This window comes from Erpetoichthys calabaricus, chromosome 17 (genome assembly GCF_900747795.2).
Source record: "Erpetoichthys calabaricus chromosome 17, fErpCal1.3, whole genome shotgun sequence".
Classification (NCBI taxonomy): Eukaryota; Metazoa; Chordata; class Cladistia; order Polypteriformes; family Polypteridae; genus Erpetoichthys; species Erpetoichthys calabaricus.
In genome coordinates this window covers 86,941,038-86,956,779 of record NC_041410.2, presented here as the reverse complement: position 1 = coordinate 86,956,779, position 15,742 = coordinate 86,941,038, and the positions used below count along the sequence as shown (strand labels likewise).

The window sequence follows — 15,742 nt, the reverse complement described above, 5'->3', positions numbered from 1 at the left end:
CCCTTCAAAATGATAAAGATAGAGCAGTCACAGTGAAGTGAGGCGCTATAAAGGCATGTTGTTGTAGATATGAAAGAGCCCCAGTGGTGTCTCCTGACACATTTCTACTAATAATTTATCAGCTGAGAGTACTCAGTGTTAGTGTGTCAGAGAGAGGTTGTGCAGCATTTGCTCATAATGGCCGTCAGTTTTGTTTTCTGACTCCAGCATGTGTTCTTATTCAGATTGTTAACTTAGTGGGCCTCCCTTGAAGTGATGTTACCAGCCCAGCTCACCATACTGACCAGACAGATTTATTAAATGATTTTCTGATATCACATATTTAAGGAAAAGAAATTTTGTGGTCTTCACCAAGAGCAAAACAGGCCAGGCCATTTTTTGATGCCTATGTGACCTTCTAAAGAGGAGGACTGCATTTTACTCTCAACCAACTGGTTAGTCGGCACTAATTGTTTCCTTCAGCAGCAACTTGTGTGTTCATCCCACAAAGCAGAGTCCAACATTTCCAAAAAATTATATTACAGATGCCTGAAATTGCCTCTCACTACTGAATTACAAGACTATCTGAAATTGCATCCCATATCGGTGACAGAATTCAGCTATCAGCTGATAGGTTAGCTGCAAATAAGGCATCGAGAAGAGTCGGACTGAATCTCACGTGCATACTGATGATCACAGTGGATGACTTGGGCATGGACAACCCTACCGAGAGAATGCCATACAGGGTGAAATTTTAGTTTAAATTAATTTTATATAAAATGGGAAATTCATATTTTTTGTATCTGAAGGCAATGATTTTGCAGTCACGAAATGAGAAAGATGGAGGCAGGTTTACAGTAATAAACTAACAAGTTTTTTTAAATTTTTTTTTTTAACTGAGGTCGTTGTTAAGTACACCATATGTGTATTACAATCTACTTTCTATTAGCTCCCCAATACCTCCAATTCCTTATTAATACAGAATCCCCAATAGTTCAACAGATTTACAATATACTACAGTATTGACTAGTGCCCACTAACCGAAGTACAACGGCCCTGCTTAACATTCATCAAAGGTTTCAGACCCTTTGGCTGTGGCACTCCAAATTGTCCTCAGCTGCATCCTGTTCAGTCTACACTCAATATCCCATAACGACAAAGTGAAAACATGTTCTCTCCTTCATAAGTAATTAGGGCCTTAATTCAGTACTTTGAAGAAGCACCTTTGGCAGCAGTTCCAGTCTTCTTAATGTGTTTCTATGAGCTTTGCACACCTGGATTTGAGCTGTTTATTCCATCCTTCCTGACAAGCTCGGTTAGATTTGATAGTAAGCATCTGTAAACTGCCATCTTCAGGTTTCTTCACACATGTTCTATGGAGCTTTGGTTCAGTCAGAGACTTGTTATGAAGCCACTCCAGGGTTGTCTTGGCTGTATTCTTCGGGTCACTGTCATGCTGACAGCTGAACCGTTATCCCAGTATACGACTGCGCATTCTGGAGCAGGTTTTCTTCCAGGACCTCTCAGAAATTGGCTGCATTTATCCTTTCCTCAATTCTAACAAGTTTCTCTGTTCCTGCCGCAGAGAAGCACCTCCACAGCTTGATACTGCCACCTCCATACTTTGCGACGGGGATGGTATTAGGCAGGTGATGAGCAGTGCCTGGTCTTTGCCAGACATAGTGCCTGGAATTCTGCTCCCAGAGTTCAATTTTTTTGTCTCCTCAGACCAGAGAATCTTTTTTCCTCCTGCTCTCAGAGTCCAAGCAGGAGTTAGCCACTTTACAATAAACACCAGTGCAGGATTTACGTATAAGCTACACAAGCTATAGCTTAGGGCCCCCGCCTTCTTGGGGGCCCCCAAAACAAATTGTCCGAGTGAATAATTGTCATATATACTTAAATATACTACAGCATTATTTGTCCCAATCAGGCCCGGCCTTAGGCATAGGCGAAGTAGGCGACCACCTAGGGCCCCGGCGTCCGGGGGGCCCTGGATCGACTCCTTGGTCTAATTTTCACGCATTTCACAGAGCTTTCAGGGGGGCTCCGCCCCCTTCAGGGGGCCCCTGGACCCCCCTTTCGTCTAGGGCCCCATAATACCTAAGACCGTGCCTGATAAACCCCCGATTGATTGAGTGCTGCTGAGATGGTCATCTTTCCAACAGCACAGGACCTCTGAAGCTCTGTCAGAGTGGGCATTGGGCTCTTGGTTACATCCTTGATGAAGGCTCTTTTTGCTCAGTAACTCAGTTTACTCAGATGTTCAGTTTTTTACAAAGAATCCTGGTGTTTCCAAACTTTTACTAAGTCACAATTATTGAGACCACTGTGCTTGTGGGAAAACTCAAAGCTTTAGAAATGGTTTTTATCTCCTTGCCCAGATCAATGCCTCGCCACAATTCAGTTGCAGAGATCTACAGTTGGCAGGGTTTAGTTTTGGCATTCAGTGTGAACTGTGGAACATTCTATACACGTGTGCCTTTCTAATCGACAGCCAAGCAATACAGTTTGCTCCAGGTGGACTCCAAACAAATAATAGAAGGAGAATTAAAACAAACAGGATACACCTGATCACAACATGGGGTGCAACAAATGGACTGAATATTATGTGAACAGGAGATTTCAATTTTTGATTTTTAATAAGTTTGCAAACTTCTCTGAAAACACGTTTTCGCTTTGTCACTAGGGACAGTTAAGTGTAGATTGATGGGAAAAAATGGCAAATTTATCCTTTTAAAATGAAACCTGCAACACAATAAAGTATTCAGAAAGTGAGGGGTCTAAATACTTTCTGAACCCACTGTATTTTTTGATTGAATTAAAAAATTACTAAGTAAATCTCTTATATGTTGTTTACTAGGGTGAATGTTTCCATCACTGTAAATATTGTAGCAAACTCAACCGTGACAAGTTTGAAAAAGAAGAAACACAGCAGTACAAACAAGTGATTGCAGAACAGTTCACTCAGTCAAGAAAAATGGACAAATGTTAAAGCAAAACGAACAAATTTGAACTTGAACTATTCACAATTATCTATGAATCTCTCATTATTATGGCAATGAGAGACACCAAAAAAAACCCCAAAAAAACTCTGGTTTCATTTCCGTAACCCACCTCACATACCCAGTTCAACTCCCCCTCTCTGTCCCGCTACACCTTCTTCGCTGTTCCTCAAACCATGCAGAATGCCCCGCCTCCATTCAGGGTGCCGCCCCTTTTCTTCCCTTTACTGTCAGTCATATCTCGATGTCAGTCCTCCAAACCGTTCTCCGCCCTCCCCACTCAACCCAACATGCACTTTCCCTCCGGGCTTCACCCCGGCCAGGAGGCTACACTATTATTTATGTGTGGTATTTGTATTCTGAATTAAATAAATAAGAGAGCATTATTTAGTACAAAATTAAACTCCACTTACATTGTAATGACACACACATACCCAGCCAGAAATAGGAATTGCTTTAAACTAAAAAACTGGACTAAGTGCAAGTCTTAAAACTGAGATGAATATAAATAAACATTTGCATAAGATAGGCACTGGCTAATTTTCATTCATCTATTATCCATTCTTTAATTCACTTATCATATTCAGAATCATAGAGAGTCGGTGCCTGTCCCAGCAGTATTGGACACAACATGGGAACTCTCTTTGGTCGGGCGCCAGTTCATCACAGGGCATATATACACACACACACATCAGCTTTCAGTCATGAGTTGATAATTGTAAATTAATAATTGGTAATTATTAATTAGTTAATGGTTTAATAATAATTAATTTAGTTTATTATTAATTAATATGAAGGAAACCCGGGCGTCAGCAAGCCCAAACCCCAACACGAACACACAAGCACAGTCCAGAGTTCAAATAAAGGTTGATTTAGTAACCAATTCCTCTCAAATATATCATAATATGCACAAAAACACAGTTTTTTTCTCCTCACAATAATTTTCTCACCACCCCACTGCTCTCCTCCGGTCAAGTGTTGCCTCTCTACCTCCCAGCTCTGATTCGGGGAGTGCGGCCCCTTTTATTACAGACCCGGGAGTACTTCCGGTGCCAGGGTGATCACACGATCGAAGTACTTCCAGGTCACATGGAAGTCCATCACAGTAGGGAGCTTGTGTCCCTGCAGCGTCCTCTTGCGGTACCCCTGCAGAACTACATTTCCCAGCATGCCCTGGTTACTTCCCACTGGGCACCAATAACCAGGGCCATTGCTATCTAGCGTGCTGGAGGAATAAAAAAAAAACCCAGCTATACCTATTCTTTTTAATGGGCTGTCCATCCACCCTCTCCTGTCCTTCCTTTCTGGTCTTCTCCCTCTCCTGACCAGGATGCCCGTCCAGCCCATATGGCATCTACGTTAGTTAATTAATTAGTTACTTTTGAGTTGATAACTAAGCAAACATACATGTCTTTGGGATGTGGGGAAAACACACACACACAGGTGAATAGGTACTAATAACATACAGTATGAATACAAAATTGTATATACACACATACAGACATCTGTCCATCTACCACAAAATTTAAGTGATATTAATACGTATACACCAATCAGAAATAGCATTAAAACCACTGCCAGGTGATGTGAATAACATTGAATATCTTGGTACAGTGGGACCTGTCCAGAGGTGGGTCAGTTCTTGAAGGTGATGTGATGGAAGCAGAAAAAATGGGGAAGCATAAGGATCCCAGTGAGTTCGACAAGGGACAAATTATGTGGCTATACAACTAGAAGACTGGGTCAGAGCTTCTCCAAAATGGAAGGTCTTGTGGGGTGTTCCCAGTATATAGTGGTTAGCACCTGCCGAAGTGGTCCAAGGAAGTACAACCGGTGAACCCACGACAAGGTCATGGGTAACCCAAAGCTCATGGATGCAGTTGGGGAGTGAAGGCTGGTTCACCTGGTTTGATCCCACAGAAGAGCTATTGTAGCACTAATTGCTTTAAAACATAATACTGGCCATGACAGAAAGGTGTCAGAACACACAGTACATCGTAGAATGGTGAGAATGCCAATGCTGGCTCTTGTCCACTGCTGAAAGTGCCTACAGTGGGCAGCAAGCAAGTGTCTGGACTCGACCATGGAGCAATGGAAGAAGGTGGCTTGGTCCGATGAATCACATTTTCTTTAACATCATGTGGACAGCTGGGGGTGTGTGTGCGTCATTTACCTGGGAAAGAGATGGAAGCAGGATGCACTATGGGAAGAAATAAAGCTGGCGGAGGCAGTGTGACACTCTCAGCAATGTTTTTGCTGGGAAAGCTTAGGTCCTTGAATTCATGTGGATGTTACTTTGACACATACCCCCTACCTAAAGATTGTTGTAGACCACGTTCATGGCAATGGTAGTCCCTGATGGCAATGGACTCTTTCAACAGGATAATGCACCCTGCCACACTGCATACAATGGTTCAGGAATGGTTTGAAAAATGTAACAAGGAGTTCACGGTGTTGACTTGGTCCCCAAATTCCTCAGATTTCAATCCAATTGAGTATCTGTGGGATGTGTTGGAAGAACAAGTCTAATCCATGCTGGCCCCACCTCACAACCTACGGGACTTAAAGAATCCATTGCTAACGTCTTGGTTCACAGATACCACAGGACACCTTCAGAGGTCTTATGAAGCCAAAGACTCAACGGGTCAGAGCTGTTTTGGTGACACAAGGGGGACCTACACAATATCAGGCAGGTAATTGAAATGTTGTGGCTAATCGGTGTATGTGTGAGTGTATATAATGTTATACTGTATGCCTCTATGCATGTATTGTTGTATATATTAATATATAATAAATCAAAATGACTTGCTAGCATTCTTTAGAATGTGCTCATAGAGGAGAGGGAAACCATTTAAAAAGCACATTTCAGTAGACGTACAACAAACAGGTCACATTTAAACTCATCCAGCTTTATATTTCAATGTTAGCAATTCAATAGCAGCCCTGAGATAGCACACCAAGTAAAGTGGACACGAGCAGCCATTTCCCATCTAGGGGCCCATTTTATAATTAATTACGCAAGGCAAATTGTATATTCCATATGCTGCGTGTCTAATGCAATCCGTAATGACTTTGACATTTTATTGCTTTTGAACTCAAACTGAGGATTCCGAGCAATCTCATTGTTTGTTTTTATTTGCGTAAAGCATTTTGTATACCTGAGGTTATTTGAAGACTTTTAGTTCACAGTAGTGTATTTTCTCTCTTTGATGTGCCTGTTATGTGCTCTCTGTTTTTACTGATGAGTGGAGTTATTTTATTCCCGATAAGCAAACAGAGGGCTGCATAGAAGCCTCCCATTCACCTTCACTCACATCTGATTCTGGCCTGTGCAAATTATGGGCACTTTAGAACCAATGCATCCATTCATCTATCCAACAAGCTATTTTCTGAAAACATTTATTTCTGTTAGTGGGTCACAGGAAATCACACTCAACAGCATCTACCAAAAAAGGCAAGAGCCAAATCCAGATGGGATGTCAGTCCATCACAAAGAGCGTAATCTCTCTTTTCTGGCCAATTTAGACAGACAGACAGACAAACTGTGGTCAGAACACACACCAGAATAACTAAAAAGTAAGAGAATTAAAGCAAAAGAAAAGTTCGGACTATGCAGTCCCAGTTAAAGTAAGGCATAGTGCTGGTGTATTGGTGTTGGTATAAAGAAGCCACCTTAGCATTTCTTGACATTTCTGATAAATAACTCGTTGGCTGGAAGTCCTCAGTCTTGGGGTGTCAGAGAGAGGATGTGTAGCATTGTTCATAATCGCACTCAGTTTTGATTAACTCTCCTCCTCTACAGCCTCCATGGGGTCCAGAGTGTACCCCATAACTGAGCGCACCCTTTTAATTAGCTTGTTAATTCGGTGGGCCTCTCTTGAAGTGATGTTACCAGCCCAGCACACCACAGCATTTAAAATGGCATTAGCCATTACGGAGCTGCAGAAGATGTGAAGGATGTCACCATCTATATAAAAGGAACGCAGTCTCCTAAGAGACAGTTTGTTGGTTTATACGGTCAGTATTGTCGTATTTACAAAGTACAGTGGAATTCGTACTTCTATGTGCTAATCATCATGCAACATGTTGCCACTCCCTGTGCCTTGATTAGGTGAGTATAAATACATTATTGAGAAATCATTTAACAGGAAATGTCCATCTTTGGGATAATGTGGACAATCATTTGAACCACTGTGTATAATATTAATGAACAGCTCATCCATCATGTAAATCCTGAATTACTAACTGAGCAAGCAAACAAGAAATGGTAAGTAAGGCTAGCCCAGGACAGGCATTCAAGAAGGAATGGCTACTGTTTAAATCTGCAGCCACTGATGTGCACCAAGGGGTCCGTGATGGTACCCACTATGAAAAGTGCCACTTTAAAATAAGGACTGAAGAAACTAGCATTTTTAGCATATCATATTATTGTTGCTGGTGGCTGCCTTTCAGTCCTTCATTGCTCATCAGCTTTTCAAAATGCAAAGCCACTCACTCTTAATATTGGAGTTGACTGATTCTGCCATTTTTAGACCACGTTATCTGATGCAGGGTCTTGGGAAAACAACATCTGTATATCCTAACTACTTAATTGTACCTTCCTTCCATCCATCCACACCCAACTCAATTTAATTCAATGTACCATCAATATAATTTTTTTTACTCAGCCCCCTGGTGCAGAAACATTGAATATACAGCAACGATAGAGAACATGGTACAATGGCACATTGCAGCAGACACAGATCAATGTCAAAGCCATGGCAAGAACAAATAGTATTAAATAAGCAAATAAATAAATAGTATGTGCAGCAAATTTAAAGACAACACTTTCACAAATTAATCTAGGGAAAAAATACAGAATATCCATCCAACTAATATTACATATGTCTAACCCATGTGAGGTCATGAGGAGCTTGAGCCTATCCCAGCAATATCAGAATCCAGGATCCAAACAAGGAGGGAACACCCTTTCATTATGGAACGAGATATATATATATATATATATATATATATATATATATATATATATATATATATATATATATATATATATATATATCCATCCATCCATTTTCCAACCTGCTGAATCCGAACACAGGGTCACGGGGGTGTGCTGGAGCCAATCCCAGACAACACAGGGCACAAGGCAGGAACCAATCCCGGGCAGGGTGCCAACCCACCGCAGGACACACACAAACACACCCACACACCAAGCACACACTAGGGCCAATTTTTAGAATTGCCAATCCACCTAACCTGCATGTCTTTGGACTGTGGGAGGAAACCGGAGCGCCCGGAGGAAACCCACGCAGACACGGGGAGAACATGCAAACTCCACACAAGGAGGACCTGGGACGTGAACCCAGGTCCCCAGATCTCCTAACTGCGAGGCAGCAGCGCTACCCACTGCGCCACCGTGCCACCATATATTATTTATATTATATATATATATATATATATATATATATATATATATATATATATATATATATATATATATATTGTATACACCCACACACACACACACACACACACACACACACACTCTCCCACTCACTCTCTCTGTCTCAGGCCTATTTACAGTCACCTAATGATTTTTCTTTGGGATGTGGAAAGAAAATTGGAATACCGTACTTATAATAAATGGCCTTGGGATATAGGGAGAACAAGCAAACTTCACCACATTTGACCCCAGGATTGAGCATCTGTGAGGCAGGGAGTGGTAACTAGTGCATCTCCCATAAAGGGTACTGTTTATGGTAAGAAAAATATGCAGCAACTTTAAAAAAAACAGTGTAGTAAATTAAATAATTAGGGAACAGACTAATAATATATGAATTGAATAGTAAATATATAGTAAGTAAGTATATAATAAGAAAAATAAATAGCATCATACATAATAAATTAATATACAGTACAAGTTAATTAAGTTTAGATGGTAGTGTGGCACAAGGATTAACAGTGCTGCCACTCAAATTCAGCATCCTGGGTTTACATCCTGTGCCCACTCGCTCTTCTCATATCTAAATAGATTTTCCTCTGGGTACAATTTTTCCCTCACATCTTCAAACATGTATATGTCAGGTTGTCATGACACATGTATATTAGTGCCCTCTGTTCAGAGCTTGTCCCTGCCTTGCACCCAAAGTTGCTGGGGTAGGTTCCACTGCTCACAACCCTGAATTTGACTAAAGAAGTTTGAGAATGTTGTGCTAAAATGAACAACAGAAAATAAATAAATAGTATAGTATGTAGTACAAAGGTAGAGGTACGTAATTAAATAGTATATTCTTCCAATTTCAAACCTGCTTATTCCCAGCAGGGTCTCAGGGAAGCTGGAGCCACAAACAGGATGCCAGTCCATCATGGGGTGAAGGCACACGCACGCACACACACACAAGCTGCCAATTTAGCGTCGCTGTTTCACCTAACTTAAACGTCTTTGAACTCTGGGAGGAAAACAGAGCACATGAATGAAGTCCATACACACCTAGGGAGAACATGAAACTCCATGCAGATAGCACGCAGGATGTGAACCCCTGTCTCCCTCTTGCGAGGCAGCTGCACTACCACTATGCCACCCATAAATAATATAGTATACATCAAATTAAACACTATCAGATAAAAATTTCAACATGTAACTAAAAGAAAAATTAACAACTGGACAATATATCCATGCAGGTGGAGCAGTGGTATCACTGCTGCCTCGAAGTATTGAGATCATGAGTTTACATCCCGGGACCTCTCTGCTTGAAAAGTGCTTTGAGAAGTGAAAAAAGCACTACATAAATGTAAGATTTATTATTAATATATGTACTGTGTTGGTTTCCTCCCACTGTCCAAAGACATGAAGGTTAGGTGATCTGGTGACACCAAACTGGCCCTAGTGTGTGTTTGCTGTGCAATGGCCTGGCGCCCTGCCCAGTGTTTCTACCTGCCTTGCGCTCTCTGCTAGCTGGGATGGCCTCTACCAACTCCCATGACCTTGGTCTGGATTAAGCTGGTTAGAAAATGATGACAGTATAAGAAACTGAGCTTTCTTGAATCTACTTAATCTGATTCAGGAAGCATGCCATGGATATCTAACTTGGCACTACTGTGTGAAAAACTGGAACCATTCCTGGATGGAGTGCCAGTCTATCACCAGGCACTCTAACACTCACACCCATACTGTGCCAGTTTAGAGTCACCCATTAAGCTAAGATACAAATCTTTGAAATGTATGAGGGATATGTGCCAACTCCCCGAACAGGGACTTGACTGGGATTGTAAAGATTTATTGCATTATGTTGTAATTATTTAAAGTTAAAAACTCATAAAAGCACATAGCGGATTTGCATACACAAAGATCTTCTTACATCCACCCATCTCCATATTGCAAAGTAAGCTCTAAGGGATCACTTCATTCACATGCTGTATAGACATCCTCGCCTCACATAAACAAGCCATCTCTCTTTTGACTTTGTGTTGCTATACAGACCCTAATCCCAGACGAAATCCCACAGCCAAGCGAGCACTTGCCATATTAAACTGAATCTCAGCCACTCAAGTATGCCACTAAACATCCATTCTCAAAATGCTTACCTCTTCTGATGTACTCTTCAGACTGCATCTCGCCTTCTTTGTGTTGAACAGAGCGGGTCTCCGCAGGGTGTGCAGTTCACAGATAACGTGCAGTGATATGATCAGGTCAACGGCTCTCAGGTGATTTATAGGAACGCAGTGCCTGAACACGCCTCCTTAGGCATCACTCTGACGTGAGTTTTAATCCTGTGTCTACTAATACAAAAATAGATAATAAAGATAATCTTGTGAAATACAGAATGTTTATTTTACATCTGCAGCACTTGTAATGTAAAATTGACTGTATTTCAAAATGGACTTGTATTACTTGTGGTTAGTAGAGCTCCAGACAACTGGGTTCAATTCCCAGCCTGACCACTGTCTGTGTGGATTTTACACATTCTCCCCGTGTCTGGGTGTTTTTGTTTCAGTGGTTTCTTTCCACACTGCAAGGAGATGTATCTTGGATAATTTGTGAAAATGTGAGTGTGGTTCTGTGTGTAAGAAGACCCTGTGATAGACTTGGATTTTATTTAAGGTTCGTTCAGGCTTAGTGCCCAATATGGTCAGTGATCTGGAAGTTGCATTAAGTGGGCTTGGGAAAATAGATTGACGCATTGCTTGTAGCAGCACAGGGATACAGCAAGTAGTGATACCATCTCAGGGTACTTGGGGCCACCATTCAAATTCCAGATGAAGTGTCTGTTGAGTGGAGTTTGAAATGCTCTTTGTGTGTTTACAGGGGTTTTCATACGTTTTCTCCCATAGTGCAAAATGGAATTATTATATTGACCAATTAATGAAAACTGTCTCAGGTATTTGAACACACTTTGACTCCACACTTGTTTTGTGGAGTAAAAGTGTCCAGGAAAGGTAATTTAACCTCTAAGGTTCTTATTGTATTGATGGACAAGTTAAAACAGTAAATGCCTAAACTGTTAAGTCATGTTACACACATATGTCCTGAAAAACTACCTCTTCCAACATTCACTCTGAACAGATAAAGCTCAAATACAAAGCAAGAATATCTCAACACTGCAGGGCATCTACCTCAACTTTGACACCTTGGACAGAGTTCACTTTATTAACGATAGATAGATAGATAGATAGATAGATAGATAGATAGATAGATAGATAGATAGATAGATAGATAGATAGATAGATAGATAGATAGATAGAATTTCGGTCATTGCTAAATATCAATAAACAACAACAGGACAACTTTAGCAAAGCAATACTCAAATTATTTCAATTATTAATTATGTTTAGTTGAAGGAGGAAACAGGTGTAAATGTTAGATATGAAAATATACAACCTGAATGATTCAAATCAAGGTCACACAGTAAGCTTCGTTTCAGGTGGCTATGGCAGTCTTTGGTTTCTTAAACCAGGCGTGATGCTTGGGAAAGAAGAAGAGGTTTTGGAGGAGGCAAAGTCACACCGAGTTGTCTTCTCTCACTCTCTCTTCCTGCCTTTGTAAAACCCTTTGAATTTATAGTGTCTTGCTGACTGCCTCTTCCACAATAAAAGCCTGCCTTATGTAAGATATTGCATCAGACAAAATTTGGAACAACCAATATGTTGTCATGGTCTTGTTTATTGTTGAATACGTTACTTTAAGATAAACAGGAAACATGGCAGTTTTGGGGAATGACTTCATGAATATTAAAGCATTAATAAGGTTATTTGTACCAGTCTGACCTTTCCATTATAGAAAATTTCGAACATAAGGTTAAGAATCATTATCTAAACAAATCTAAAATAAAAACAGATGGAAATAAAGTAGACAAATATTATGAGTTGTATTTAACATACTGTAAAAGCTCAATTTTCCAGCCTCATTACACTGCATCCAATTGTTAAATTTAACTAAGGAAATATTTCTTGGCTTCAGTTTATTAACTCTTGGAACAAATCGACCCCCAGCCGTTCTAAAGTGATCTCAACCTTGGCACACAATGTCTGAAGTCAACAGCATAATTATTCTTAAAGAACAATAATTGGATGATTCAGCTGAACCATTCTACCCTAGTGAGTAAAGTCGGGAGCCTGCAGTGATGTAGTGCATTGACGCACTCACCACACGAAGAACCACCTCTGAATCCCAGCAAGTGACACCTCAGCACCACACTACTTTGAACGGAAAGGAACAGTGTGAACAGTTCCCAAAAACGTTCCACCAGCTATGACTTAATTGACCTAACTTCCTCAACAATGGTTCTTGCAGTCTTTGATTTCTTAAACCAGGTGTGCTGCTTGGGAGCGAAGAAGCAGTCTTGTAGGTGGCAAAGTCAGAGTTGTCTTCTCAACTGTTCACTTTTAATTGTGAAATAATGTGTTTCAGCATAGCATTAGTTTTGTTTTCTTTTATATAAATCTCAGTAATATGCAGCTGTAAGTTTTTCCATAGTTTAAGGGGTGCTGGATGTGGCAAATGAACATTACCCATAGCTGCTGACCAATGCCATATCTATTTCTTAGTTAAAGTAACAGTTCGATTCTCCTCCACCCAAAAGATACTAGTTATGTTGTTTTTTTACAAAATGTACCTGGCCCAGCATTTTGCCTTTGCCCTGGCCATTCAAGAGTAACATTGGTGGCAGCGGCTGAATTTATTTCAAAAGATTTCCAAAGTCCAATTAAGTTTCCTTGAAATGCTAGTCTAGCCAGAGACAGAGTCCTTATATAAGCAACCATGTTCACACCTTCATTCTCTCATTCACAAAGTTGCCCTTTTGGTTTATCCAGCCATGGTCTGTGCTAGGCTCCCACCATTGTTTCATTAAAAGTAAGCTTTTATCTTTGCTGACAGTAGGTGTCAATCCTTTTGGAAGATGTCAGCACCACTGTCATGAATGAATGCAAGACACTTGCCCCCTGTTGGAATGCATGTGAACTGTGAGGGCTATACCCAAGCTTTCTGCCTCCAGCTGGGATCCTTGGTTTGCGTCTGGGCTTTCCAGTTCACAACTCCACTCACAGCCACTCTCTGCATAAGGCACCTCATCTCCATTGCATTACACTCCAAACTGTTTGGGGCCCCTAAAAGCCATATTACTAATTATCTTCTCTGTATTGCCACCAACAGATGCTAGTTTGAACTATTTCAATCTATAACTTTGTTTCTAAGTGCCCCAGTTACAAAAAAAACCATTAATCACTATCACACAAACTTTGTTTAGTTTATTTCTCTTAGTTAATAATTTCCCTAATACTTTGTTTCACAGATTTTAAAAATTCTGTACTATACCCTGTAAAAAGTTGTAATTTAGCATGTGTCCTAACACCTAGACTTGTACAATTTGTATCCTTATGTATCTTATCCTAATGGAAAATCCACGATATATTAAAACTGACATTTGTTCCACCCTGTTGTATTACTGTTACGCAAATAAAATTTACATCCTATAAGACAAGCAGGTGATGGGTGTAACAAAGCAAGATGCAGAGAACAGGAAGATATGGAAAAAGGCGTTCCACTGTGGCAACCCCTAATGGGAGCAGCAGGAAGAAGAAGAAGAAGCAGAAGCAGAACAAGAAGAAGACTTCCCAAGCAAATGGTATAAGCTGCTTGGGTCAACAGTCATTACCTGGCAGGGGAGATACCATCTCTTCTGCTATGGCGTAGGGAACGCCCCACGGCCCTTTGGGGAAAAAGAAATAGGTTGGCAAGTCCACAATTTCTTTGGAATTTCTGGGATGCGGCGTATTTGGAGAGTTTTTTGTTTTTGTTGTAGGTTGTGAAAAATTCCAAAACAGACTGCATAGAGCTTTTCCAGAAGAAGAAAGACGAGGAAAAGGACGAGGAGGTGGAAATGGCATCTGAAGACGGACGGAAGAATGTGGTCCGATTTACCTTAACAGGAGGGACTCGCATTGACAGGAAGGAGTTTACCTCTGGTATTCTGCTTGGAATCCTGGGTTTTACGGCTAGGCAAGTAGACTTTATTTTTGCTTTGCCTAACAAAGAATCCTTTGAAGTGGTTTTTAACAATGGTCAGTTGGTAGAAAAATGTTTAGAAGTCTTTCAGGAGAAAAAAAAAAGTCCAATCAGCCTTGGAAAAATTTACTATCCAGGCTTTAGGGCAAAGGGAGAAAAAAATGGTGACTGTAGCCATGTTTACGGAGAAAGTGTGTTTTGAAAATATCAAATTTTGGGTAAATAAGAGATGCCAAATTTTGACAGAGACCATTGATAGGGATGAAAATGGTATAAAAACAGGGTATTATAAGTTTGTTAAACTAGAGAAAGACAGTGAGGGAAATTTAAAACACCTCCCACCAGTAATTCTTTTAGGGATGGAAAAAGGGGTCATTTTTTATGCAGGGCAGCCGAAAGTGTGTAGGAAATGTGAGCAGGCAGGACATATTGCGGCAGAATGTAACGTCGAAATCTGTCGCAAATGTCGAACGAAAGGGCATCAAAGTAATGATTGTAAAGAGGAGATGGCCTGCAACCTATGCGAAGAAACAGAGCATGTTTTTCGGAACTGCCCAAAGTCATTTGCAAATGTTAGCAAGAAACAAAAAATCATTATTCAATTGGAAAAGAATGAAGATGAGAAAGAAAAAGAAGAAGGAGAAACGAGTATAGCGCTGTTCCAAACCCCTATTGGGAATACAAATAGAAGGAAGAATAGTTTGAAAGTAGTAGTCTAGAAAATATAAAGGCAGAAAATAAAGGGAAAAGTAGCCACAAACCATCTGATAAACAACAAGTAAGTACCCCAAAGGTACTTGAAGAAAGAATGGAAGCAACATTGCAAAACACTAAGGATAGGATTAAAGAGATTCAAGAAATATTGGAAGCAGCTCTGGTATTTAAAGAAGTGAGGGATTTCCAAGAAGAAAAAGAATGGTATGATTTATCAACAGAAGAAGAAAAATTAATAGCAGAGGAAAGAAAGGAAGACTCGGAAGAAAGTACATCTACTACGGACTCACAAAACCCCTATCTAGGGAAGGATTCAGTTAAAAGTTTCCAAAAGATTACAGGAATGAAGGGGTCAAAACCAAAATCTAAGGAAGAGCAGAGCGGTAGAAAGAAGAGGAAGGTAGAAAAGACATCCCCAACAATTATTTAATAATGAAGATTGCTTCAATTAATGTAAGAAGCATCAGGAATAAAAGCAGGAGAGAAATAATTTATAGGTTCCTTAAAACAATGCCCGTGGACATCATATACTTGCAGGAAT

At 40.4% G+C, this 15,742-nt stretch overlaps 1 protein-coding gene across 1 annotated transcript in view; it reads right to left on the bottom strand.

The window, feature by feature from the left end:
* The window catches only part of hdc (histidine decarboxylase), a 29,386-nt gene extending 17,394 nt beyond the window's left edge, over positions 1–11,992 (bottom strand). Inside the window, exons 1-2 of the mRNA XM_028823472.2 lie at positions 11,863–11,992; positions 10,569–10,760 (exon numbers count right to left, since the gene is read on the bottom strand). Coding sequence (XP_028679305.1) covers positions 10,569–10,596 — 28 coding nt within the window. The 5' untranslated portion in view covers positions 10,597–10,760; positions 11,863–11,992. The remainder of the gene's footprint in view (positions 1–10,568; positions 10,761–11,862) is intronic.
* Between the last annotated feature and the right edge of the window lie 3,750 nt (positions 11,993–15,742).